The sequence below is a fragment of the Anolis sagrei genome, chromosome 2 (genome assembly GCF_037176765.1).
Source record: "Anolis sagrei isolate rAnoSag1 chromosome 2, rAnoSag1.mat, whole genome shotgun sequence".
NCBI lineage: Eukaryota > Metazoa > Chordata > Lepidosauria > Squamata > Dactyloidae > Anolis > Anolis sagrei.
In genome coordinates this window covers 272,837,001-272,849,434 of record NC_090022.1, presented here as the reverse complement: position 1 = coordinate 272,849,434, position 12,434 = coordinate 272,837,001, and the positions used below count along the sequence as shown (strand labels likewise).

At 40.2% G+C, this 12,434-nt stretch overlaps 1 protein-coding gene across 1 annotated transcript; it reads left to right on the top strand.

Moving 5' to 3' along the window:
- Positions 1 to 1,756: 1,756 nt before the first annotated feature.
- LOC137096215 (granzyme A-like) lies at positions 1,757 to 12,161 on the top strand. The gene is made up of 5 exons (XM_067464860.1): positions 1,757 to 1,817; positions 6,697 to 6,835; positions 8,167 to 8,308; positions 9,582 to 9,839; positions 11,819 to 12,161. Exons 1-5 carry the CDS (start codon positions 1,757 to 1,759, stop codon positions 11,975 to 11,977), a joined length of 759 nt encoding a protein of 252 aa, XP_067320961.1. The 3' UTR covers positions 11,978 to 12,161.
- The last annotated feature ends 273 nt before the right edge of the window (positions 12,162 to 12,434 follow it).

Sequence of the window (12,434 nt, the reverse complement as noted above, 5' to 3'; positions counted from 1 at the left end):
AATTTGACTAGCAAGTTTTTGGTCCTTGAATTTTGGTGGTGTACAAAAGAAAGATGCCATTCTAACTTTCCTACACATACACTCATAAAATCACCCCCTGCATCCATCACTTCATGTATTTACTTTCTTTCTCCTACACTGGAAAGCAAGGCAGTTTACTAGATTGTATAAACATGCAGTGAAAAACATACATAAAATGAGATTAAAACAGTTTTAAGCTAACTACAGAGATTGAAAAAAATCAGATATCCCAAGTCGGATGTCTCAAGGAGTAAGCGCAACTGCTACACTAGATTTAACTGATCAAGTACAGAAGCATCAGCATCCAGGTTTAGGGCTGAATTCAGGAAAACATCCAAAATAGGAACTCATCAGTGCATCAGATCTGGGCAGGATCCTGCAACAAGTTGCAAATGTGTTCACTGAAAGGAGAAGTCTGGAGGGAGCACCACATATTGTCCCAACTTCCAGCACTTCAGAAATGCTTCTGTTAGTGAAGCTGCACTGCTGAAATGTGCCAAAAGGTGTATCTATAACAGCTTCATGATTATACCTATGTCCCCTCTGGCAGGATCTTGATCAATATTTCTTCCCTAAATCCTTAGAATTTATTACTATTTTTGTTATTGTTATTTTAAACACCAAAAGGCCTTATTACAACAGTCCTATGAGGCAAGCTGGAAAAGTATATCTGAGCTTCTGTTTTCCACATTTATAAAATCATAGAATCATAGAATCATTGAGTTGGAAGAGACCTCGTGGGCCATCCATTCCAACCCCCTGCCATGAAGCAGGAAAATCACCTTCATAGTACCCACAACAGATGGCCATCCAGCCTCTGTTGAAAAGCCTCCAAAGAAGGAGCCTCCACCACACTCAGGGGCAGAGAGTTCCAATGCTGAACAGCTCTCACAGTTAGAAAGTTCATCCTCATGTTCAGGTGGAATCTCCATTTCTGTATTGAAAGCATTATTCCATGTCCTAGTCTCCAGGGCAGCAGAAAACAAGCTGCTCACTCCTCCCTATGACTTCCCCTCACATATTTATACCTGGCCATCATGTCTCCTATCCGCCTTCTCTTCTGCAGGCTAAACATGCCCAGCTCTTTAAGCCTCTCCTCATAGGACTTCTTCTCCAGACCCTTGATCATTGACACACACACAAAAAAAATACCTTAATGACAATGGTTTCACTATAATGATGTGGGACACTCAAACGTAGTGTTCTTCTTTTCTGGCAACCACTCCTTAATGTTTTCTGAAGATTAAACTATTGTATTTTGAATCTCCTCATTTCTAGTTTCTGATTGGAAATAGAGGCTAGAGGTATATGAACACAGTGCCTTTCTCACCTGATCTCTCTAATTCCCACAAAGCATACTTCTGACTCAGCAGGAAATCAGGATTTTTTCATGAATTCTATAACATTTCTTTTACACACCAATCTTCAATGCACATATATGACACGAAACATCTTCTATATTCCAGACGACAAACTGAATTAAAAGATGTCAGAACTGAGAACTCTGTCTTTTTTGCTTCATTTTGCATTGAGAAAGGTATTTAGTGGAAATGGTATGATGAACATTTCAGGAATAGAAATGAACAAAAGATTACTTTTAGTGTTCATACTGGAGCTATGGCAGATTTCTCGGTTTCTGATGCAAACCACATAAGAGAAAGAAGCCAAACCCACTTCCTTTGAATATCATATATATCTACCATTGATGCATGGGGTAAAACGGATAGGAGCAAGAATGGCTCTCCTCTTTGACATTTGGCTTTTTATGGCCATTTTCCTTCTCAGAATTTCCAGAGGTAAGTGTGCTGCATAATATTAATCTAGTGTTTTCTCTCTGAGAGTATCAACTACAGGTATTTAATATGCAAAAGGTATGATATTTTGGAATGAAACAGCTAATGTAGCCTTGTGTTCTGATTGTTGCAAAAATACAGATTCTTAGTATTTGCAAAATGAGGGAGACTACAGTGAGAGCCATGATATAACCTTCAGGCATGTGGTTTCAACCACCATATCATTTGTTTTTCTTTTCTCACTTTACTTTTCATAGAATCATAGAATCATAGAATCAAAGAGTTGGAAGAGACCTCATGGGCCATCCAGTCCAACCCCCTGCCAAGAAGCAGGAATATTGCATTCAAATCACCCCTGACAGATGGCCATCCAGCCTCTGTTTAGAAGCTTCCAAAGAAGGAGCCTCCACCACACTCCGGGGCAGAGAGTTCCACTGCTGAACGGCTCTCACAGTCAGGAAGTTCTTCCTAATGTTCAGATGGAATCTCCTCTCTTGTAGTTTGAAGCCATTGTTCCGCGTCCTAGTCTCCAAGGAAGCAGAAAACAAGCTTGCTCCCTCCTCCCTGTGGCTTCCTCTCACATATTTATACATGGCTATCATATCTCCTCTCAGCCTTCTCTTCTTCAGGCTAAACATGCCCAGTTCCCTAAGCCGTTCCTCATAGGGCTTGTTCTCCAGACCCTTGATCATTTTAGTCGCCCTCCTCTGGACACATTCCAGCTTGTCAATGTCTCTCTTGAATTGTGGTGCCCAGAATTGGACACAATATTCCAGATGTGGTCTAACCAAAGCAGAATAGAGGGGTAGCATTACTTCCTTAGATCTAGACACTATGGTCCTATTGATGCAGGCCAAAATCCCATTGGCTTTTTTTGCCGCCACATCACATTGTTGGCTCATGTTTAACTTGTTGTCCACGAGGACTCCAAGATCTTTTTCACACGTACTGCTCTCGAGCCAGGCGTCCCCCATTCTGTATCTTTGCATTTCATTTTTTCTGCCAAAGTGGAGTATCTTGCATTTGTCACTGTTGAACTTCATTTTGTTAGTTTTGGCCCATCTCTCTAATCTGTCAAGATCGTTTTGAATTCTGCTCCTGTCCTCTGGCTATCCCTCCCAATTTGGTGTCGTCTGCAAACTTGATGATCATGCCTTCTAGCCCTTCATCTAAGTCATTAATAAAGATGTTGAACAGGACCGGGCCCAGGACGGAACCCTGCGGCACTCCACTTGTCACTTCTTTCCAAGATGAAGAGGAAGCATTAGTGAGCACTCTCTGTGTTCGTCCACTTAACCAATTACAGATCCACCTCACCGTAGTTTTGCCTAGCCCACATTGGACTAGTTTCCTTGCCAGAAGGTCATGGGGGACCTTGTCGAAGGCCTTACTGAAATCCAGGTACGCTACATCCACGGCATTCCCCGCATCTACCCAGCTTGTAGCTCTATCGAAGAAAGAGATCAGATTAGTCTGGCATGACTTGTTTTTGATAAATCCATGTTGACTATTAGCGATGACTGCATTTGTTTCTAAGTGTTTGCAGACCGCTTCCTTAACAATCTTTTCCAGAATCTTGCCCGGTATCGACGTGAAGCTGACCGGACGGTAGATGTTTGGGTCGTCCTTTTTTCCCTTCTTGAAGATTGGGACCACATTGGCCCTCCTCCAATCTGCTGGAACTTCTCCCGTTCTCCAAGAACTCTCAAAGATGGTTGCCAGTGATTCCGAAATGACTTCCACTAGTTCCTTCAATACTCTGGGGTGTAGTTGATCTGGCCCTGGGGACTTGAACTCATTAAGAGCGGCCAGGTATTCCTGGACGACTTCTTTCCCAATTTGGGGTTGGATGTCCTCCAATCCCTCATCCACTCCATCTTGCTGAGGTTGAAGACTCTCTTTTTGTGAGAAGACCGAGGCAAAGAAGGCATTAAGTAGTTCTGCCTTTTCCCTATCCCCTGTCAGCATTGCCCCATCTTCTCCTCGAAGAGGTCCTATCGCCTCCTTGTTTTTCCTTTTTCTACTGACATAAGAATAGAAGCCCTTTTTATTGTTTTTAATGTCCCTGGCAAGTCTGAGCTCATTTTTTGCTTTAGCTTTGCGGACCTTTTCCCTACAGGTGTTGGCTATTTGTTTGAATTCTTCTTTGGTGATTTCTCCCTTTTTCCACTTCTTGTGCATGTCTCTTTTGTGTCTTAACACAGTTAGAAGTTCTTTGGACATCCATTCTGGCTTCTTTGCACTTGTCCTATTTTTTCTCTTTGTTGGCACGGTTTGCAATTGCGCCTTGAGTATTTCACTCTTGAGAAATTCCCATCCATCCGTAGCTCCCTTGTCTTTTAGTATCTATGTCCACGGAATGCTGCTCAGCGTTTCCTTCATTTTTTGGAAATCAGCTCTCCTAAAGTCCAAAATGCGGGTTTGACTTGTCTTAGTTTCGGCCTTCCTTTGTACCTCAAATTGCAGGAGCACATGGTCACTTGCCCCTAAGGATCCTACCACTTCGACCGCATCGATCAGGTCCTCCGCATTTGTTAGGATGAGATCAAGAGTAGCCAATTCCCTTGTTGCCTCTTCTACCTTCTGGACCATGAAATTGTCTGCAAGGCAAGCGAGGAATTTGTTGGACCTTGTACTCTTGGCCGAGTTTGTTTTCCAGCAAATATCGGGATAGTTGAAATCGCCCATGACTACTACATCTCTTTTCTGTGCCTGTTTGGTCAACTGTTGGCAGAAGACTTCATCAAGATCTTCCTCCTGGCTTGGGGGTCTGTAGTAGACGCCTACAACGACATCTTTTTGAGTCCCAGTTCCCTTGATTCTTATCCAGATGATTTCAAGCTGGTTTCCCAGATTGCTGTCTTGAATTTCTTCTGCAGCATAATAGTTTTTGACATATAAGGCTACTCCGCCTCCTCTCCCCTTTGTTCGGTTTCTGTGAAAGAGGTTATACCCCTCGATATCTACATTCCAGCGATAGGAGTCATCCCACCAGGTTTCAGTGATGGCTATGATATCATATTTGTGGTGTTGTGCTAGAAGTTGGAGTTCGTCTTGTTTATTTCCCATGCTCTGTGCATTAGTGTAAAGACATGTGAGCCCCTGGGATCTTCCCTTGAGCTGTTTAATTGGGATTATTGTGCTTTTGGTACTTGGTCCTTGTTGTGTTTGTGCAGCCCTCCGTTTTTCCTTTTCTTAAATTGCATCCAAGATTCTACAACACATGTTTCTAATTTAATGCATACCATCTATTTTTGTTGTAATTTCTGTTGTTGTTGTTGTTGTTGTTACCCTTCTTTTCTCCCAAGCACTGAAACCCAAAGCGACGCACAATCTTAAAAACTAAATAAATTAAAAGCTACAAACTAGAAATACAGCAACAATCTGCAACCATGAAACCTGAGTTTGAAAGATGTGGGTAAGAGAGCAACAAGGACAGAGAACAGGAGAGAGACTAAAGAGCTCATGCTGGCAAGAATTAAACACAATTTCTCTAATTATTTATACACTTTATAATTATTTTCTGCACCATCAAATGAATGAATGAATATGAATAGAAATAAACACTTAGTTGGTGCCTAATTTGATGGTCCTTATGTTCTTCAGTTCTGTGGGAACCAGGCATACTCAACTTCCACTGAATGGCACTCAAGATGTTTAACTTTAAAATGGAATCGTGGGGTTTGGTTAGGAAATTGTTGTGTTAACAATGTGATTACTCTGCAGCGACTGAAAATTTCACCATTCATCAATTACAATGTGATGACAAAAATCAACTAAAAGAATGCTGAGTACAACTGAGTAACACTGATACATTTAACAGTGTCATTTCAAAATTCAGTATGACTGAGCTCTACTCTACCAAACACTTCCCTACTTCAATATAATGAAGTCCTTAGACATATCAATTACACAAGAATATTTTTCCTCTTTGGGGTGATACATACTGTAAGTGGCTGCCTGAAACACCCTGTGCTTACATATGTTAGTGGAATACTTTTTGGTTTGATGTTTTGGAAAATATGAATCTTCATAACCATTTGGGAAATGGGATTCATTACCCTTTTGAAAACCCACTGTTCAAATGATCTTTTGGAGATATATACAGCGGAGTTTCAGAAATGTTCCTTTAGTTGCCTAAGAACATCTACTCTCCCTATAATATATTTGCCTTTAAATCATGTTCTCAAGAGACAAAATAAACAGTCTTCTTTAAGACCCACAGAGTTGGTTTACTCACAAAACTTCATGTATACATGCACTTTCCTTATGAATCCAGTTACAAGAGGATTTTAAGTTGTTTCTCTGTGTAGGTAACACAGGGGATCTTTCTTAGAAACAATAGTCCATAGTCCAAAGCATCTCTCTGTTCTGAGATCTAAGGAAGAAGATCCTGCATTGAAGTCTAAACTGAACTGTTCCTACTGATGTCTAAAGGCATCTGAAATCTAAAATGGAGCCTGAGTCTGAACATGCCCAATTCTGATCACATGATCCGCAGCCCCTTCCACAACAAGGAGATTAGGTAAAATTGCAAACCAATATTCACATACAGTACAGTAAGCAATTATATAGATAACAAATAACTAGTGGAGGCTTGAGAAGGCTGCTATTTGCAACATGATGGTCATCAGGCTTCTTTTACAGTAGTGTTGTTTTTGTGTGAGTGTGAGAGAAAAATATAGCTTACAGCACCTGGTATTCATTGCTAGTGTTCTTTCCAAATACTAGCCAGAGATGACCCTACTTAGTTTCTGGGAGGAGACAAGATTTGGTGCCTTTTTGATAGGGCTTAACACCACTATTACTGAAGGAGTTAGTACTATCATAATGTCTGTTTGTGTCTCTTTGTAACTTAACATTGGTTTCTTCCTTCCCTTAGATCAATGTGCGGACATAATCGGAGGGAGAGAATCCATTCCACACTCAAGACCTTTCATGGCCATAGTCCAAGGAGGGGGCCTATGTGGAGGAACATTAATCAAACCAAACTGGGTGTTAACAGCAGCCCACTGCAAGTAGTAAGTGTATATAAATTATCCTGTTTTTACAAAGTTAATCAGTATTAATTGTTGAAATCCACATTCTAATAAACAGCTGTGTTTGCAAATCATGCTACAATGGAGAAAAGTGCATTTGCTAGAAGAATAAGCTCCATGGTGATTTTTGTTTAGAAAAATTAATAAAAATACTTTTTTAGAATAAAGGAAAACATATCACTACTACGTTCTATAAACATAACAGTTTAAATAATGCACCATTAAGGCCTTTTCGCGAACCACCATGAAAGTTTCGGGGGGGGGGGGCTGAAGCCTGGCTTAATGGTGCATTATTTAAACTGTTATGTTTATTCATATCATGATCTGATCACCATACTCAATATCCCATATGCATGGGGGTATTGGGGTAATGATACAAAAGGTTTGCTAGGCTAGACCCTCTTTCACTCATACTCAGCCCACCCCCCCCCCGAAACTCAGCCACCCCCCCCCCGAAACCCCCCTGAAAAAAAATTCAGCCCCCCCCCCCCCCCCGAAACAAAATCCTGGCTACGGGCCTGACTACATACAATCTACATTATCTAATCTGTCTTGACATGATCTTTCTGATTGCTACACTCTCTTTATATTCTACACCCATTAAAGGAAAAAGAACCATTGGCACATCCTTTCACCACATAATAACACCCGTTCACTTAGAAACCGTGCATGATCTTTACATATCAAGGCCTACAGGACTTTCTTCAACCTCTAAGCCAAACTTCCAGCACAAATCTTTAGGGTCTTCAGTGTCTTAGTTATCTTTAGGAATTACCGTTATAGTAGCTTGCTATTACTTAAGACATTGCCCATCATTTGGAGTAATGGTATGCATGGCTGGTCTTGCAGAGCCTTGTAATATAGCGCCGATAATCCATCAAGACCGGAGCCTTTCCTATCTTTTTTCTCAGAGACCATCTCAGCACAAATGTGCTTTCATCCTGTGTATTCTTCCTCCTTGCCCTGAGCCCAGAAGTAGAGGGTCCAAGTGCTGAATCTCAGGGCCAGTTCCTGACAGCTAGCATTCCTATAACACACTCAATCAGTCAATCAATCCTTAATGCGCAGTCATAAGCCCAACATAAACGCAACAGTTATGGTAAGATCCAAGCTGTAGATGCTCACTTCTCCCATGCCTTACTCCTTTCATGGCCACCTGCCTGCAGTATCATACTTCCTTCTTATACTATTGCACTGATGTACTTATGCTGCACCAAAACGAGCACCAATAAGATTTCAGGCTGTGCATTAGTATTCTACTTGCTAGGAATGCACTTTGCATGTCTTCTAATTTGTCTTATTTATTTTTGTAGTAGTGGAACTGTCAAAGTCATTCTTGGAGCTCATTCACGGAAGAAGCCAGAGCATTCGAAACAGAGCATTGCAGTTGCTAAACAGATTCCTTACTCACGCTATAATGCAAAGAGACATGAAAATGATCTGATGCTGTTGCAGGTATATTGTGAAGCTGTTAACAAAAAACCAAGCATTTTCTATTTTTCCAATTGGTCGAAAAAGGTACATTTTGGACTACAGCTCCCAGAATCCTCTTTGCCATTCTGGAGACTGGTGCTGAATTTTGCTACTGCTTTGTGCTCTTTCTTAGTAGGACTATTGAGCAGTGCCATCATCTTAAGAGTATAAGAGCACTTTTTTGTTGTTCCATTCAATCTTGAGTAGGAATGTGTGGGTCAGAAGGAGGTCCCCAATGAAACCAATGCTGCTGTATTTTTACTCTAGGATGAGTTGCGAATGCCACTTTGAGAAAGAGGGAGTGTATGAGAAAGAGAGTTGTATGTGCACACATGCATGTACACACATATTTTCTTCATTGTGTTAAGAGGGGAGATGTATAAAACCCTAAAACTTCCATAATTTCTGTTAAACAGTCTTGATTTTGTCTCATTAAAATAAATGTGCTTACTCATCAAACTCTTACCAATTTCAATGCTTTTTAAGAATGACAATCTCTTGGATTCAATACATTGTCCTGAGATTTTGCAAACTGCAACACATATTTCAGAACTCATTTGTGTATGATATCAGCAGGTGATATAGAGTTTGTCAACATGGGCCTAATAACCCATACTTGCTTGGCTACATATATCCCAGATTTCATTTCTGAAATATTGGAGCATGGGAAATACAGTGGACAAAAAAACAAAAACAAAAAATGGTTTCTCATGTCTATTCTATAAGGGGATTCTGCAAGTTGTCTTTTTTAAAAATCACTTTTTTCAAGATCTTGGTGGACAAATGACCTTGCTATTACTATTACTGATCCCATTTGTTATGTCCCATTTTTTGGCCTTAGATGTAAAGCTGGGAACAGTAGGATAACAAACGTCATACTTTCGTTCTTCTTTCTCTGTTTCCTGTACTCTCATACATCAATTTTATCTCCCAAACAGTTACATTGCAAATCTTAAAACTGTTGTCCACTGAAATGTCCGAAAGCATGCAACTGGTAGGAATAGACAGAAGCCTTAAGAGATGATGACTGGGGAACACAAAGCAAGAGATGGAAGTTGCCCTTAGCAGTCAGAGGACTACAAACAGTCAGCCCAACCATTAGGCATAGTCATTTCATAGGTGTCACATCTAAGTGAAGATTTTGAATCTGGGTTTCTTTTCTCATGCATTGTTGTTCTCTCTCCCTCTCCTCTCTCTCTCTCTCTCTCTCTCTCTCTCCCCTTCCTTCCTCCCTTCTCTTTTTAACCCACCAAAGCTTGAGCACTCAGCCGAGATTAATAGATATGTGTCCACCATCAACCTCACCCAAACTTTCACGGACATAAAAGCAGGTACCCAGTGTCTTGTAGCTGGCTGGGGAAGAATTCACAAGACACTCCCGATTCTTCCTGATACACTGCAAGAAGTGAATGTTACTGTCCTTGACAGAAGAATCTGTAGTAATTACCGCCATCGCTTAACAATGAATATGGTGTGCGCCGGTGACAAAAAAGGAGGGAAGGGTTCATGTAGGGTAAGAAATTTTATTTACAAGTTCATTAGTCTTGCTATGAGTTGCGGTGGAGCTATGGGTTAAACCCTTTTGCCAACTGAACTGCTGATCCACTGAGCTGAGGGTCGGCGGTTTGAATCTGCCAGACGGAGTGAGCTCATGTCTGTCAGCCCCAGCTTCCCATGTATGGACATGAGAGAAGCCTACCACAGGATGGTAACACATCCGGGAATCCCCTGGGCAACGTCCTTGCAGATGGCCAATTCTCTCACACCAGAAGCCACTTGCTGTCTATACTCAATTCACTTCTGACATGATTTTTAAAAAATTACTCTTGCTGAGAAAAAATGTTAAATCCCTTGTGAAACGGTCCTTGGGTCTGAAAAATTATTTCTGATTTGCTTTGTACAGTCAACACCTCCACATTTTCAGGGCTTAGGGGCACAAGACTCCCACAAAATTGAAAAACCCACAAATAAAACACCCACTATTTTTTAATCTGAGAAAACTCCTGCCATGGAATCTCTGTCTTCAACTTCTCTCAGACATCAAGCACAGAATCAGACTGGAGGTCCTACAATGCCTAGGGAAGTGTTCTCTCTAAGAACCTCTAGTTCCTGGGATTCACCTCTATGGTCAACCTCTGCCACAAACTGACCATGGAGTCACACAAGAGGACCTTGGAGATTCCTAGAGAGAACATATCAATCATATTCACTCAAAAAGTCCAATCTGCAGAGTCTTTATGTAAATTGAAATCCAAGCCCTATAATTATTTTACAAAAATGCCTCTAGTACTCCTGGAAATACCATATGGAAACATCCACATTGTGCTATAAAAATACAGTTTCGTATGGACATTATAATATTAATGGTGCGGGAGCCTGTCGAAAATCTAGGCATGTTCCATGTTGATTTGATGTTTTGTTTGGTTTTTCCAGTCCCTTCCTCCAAAATATGGCCCACAGTATTCACTGGTGGTCCCCCATCTGAGTACTAACCAGGGCTGACTTTGCTTAGCTTCCACAATCAGACGAATCTAGTGCTTTTGGATCAAGCATTGATAAAATATGATTTACGTGAATATGATCTCAGGTTCAGCCATAGCTCTTCCAGAATTAGAAACAATGAAGTGAAGCAAAGCATACAGTTACCTTGAACAATATCAGTTAATTTAAACAGATGTAAATTTTGAGTTCTACCACAGATATCAAAATGTATCATTAATGGTCCATTAGAGTTTCCAGTCTCATTAGAAACTCAAGAAGTGCATCCAGTCAATGAAGAGACTACTGGCCTAACTGGTCCGTGGTGCCAGAGTGGATCTACAGTGCCATATAGTGCAGTTTTAGAATGCAGATTAACTGCAATGAACTGGATTATATGGTAGTGCAGACTCATCTAAATCAGTTCAATGTAGTCACTCTGCATTTTGGAACTGTTTTTGAAACTCAACAATATGGCAATGTTGATTCAATCTATAGTAACTTCTTTTGTTCTTGATCAGAGGCTGAAAATAACAAGTTACAAATAACTAACCTCTTTCTCGAATAAATAATTTGTAACTATATTATGACATAATTGTCACTTAGCAAGTGATAAATACTTAGCAAGTGATATACTATTATCTCCCTTAAATATTTAACTGTATGCATCACATAGAGCAAAATTAACCTTTTTAAATTTTTAAAGCATTATCTTCTGACTGTTTAGTCCTTTTAAAATGTCCTTTATTTGTAACACAAATTTGCAACCTATTTCATATACTTTCATTGAATGCACTTAATAATACAAACCTAATTTCTACTCGTACGCAAGTCCCTTTGAGATCCTCCAGGTTCATTTTTTAATAAATGGAAAAACAATGTATAAATGCAAGGTTTACATTTTTCAACATTCTCCTTAGGATATTGTTGTGATAATATATTTTTTAAAAGAAAAGTACAAATCTGCTTCTGTGAATAATAAAATAAACTCTGCACTTTCCTTTTTTTTATCAGGGTGATTCCGGTGGCCCTTTGATATGCAACGGGGAACAAAAAGGTGTGGTTTCTTTTGGAGGAGAGATATGTGAAAACATTCACACCCCTGGTGTTTATGCTCGCCTTGGAGAGCACCAACTTGACTGGATAAGGAAAATCACAAGGGGACACTTGTAAATTGGGTTTTTTTTAAAAAAAAACCCAACAACTATGCATTTCTTTAAAAAATCTTTATTTCTTCTTATTACGCCTGTGTTGTTCATGCTAGCAATATCCTACCAGGTGCTTCAGCTGCTGATGTCTGATTCAACTGCTTAATAGTCTCAGACTGTGTAATGTGTTTTAAAGGAGAGGCCATGAAAAGCGCATAATCTCGTATGAGGTTTAGATGCCTGTATTCATTTCAACTATTGTATTATAGGGAAAAGGGATCTTTGGCTTGATGGGAAAGAAATGTCAGCTGAGCCAGGAAAAAGGAATCCAACAATGAGATGACTTAAAGAACAAAGTGAATGGGTTACAGCCCTTTTCCTTTTCCATATGTTTAGAATAGGGGAAGTCCAACTTGCCATTTGTCTACTTCATTAAAAGCCTTAAAGATTTACAAGGCAGACTTCAAGGAGTTGTCCTTGGT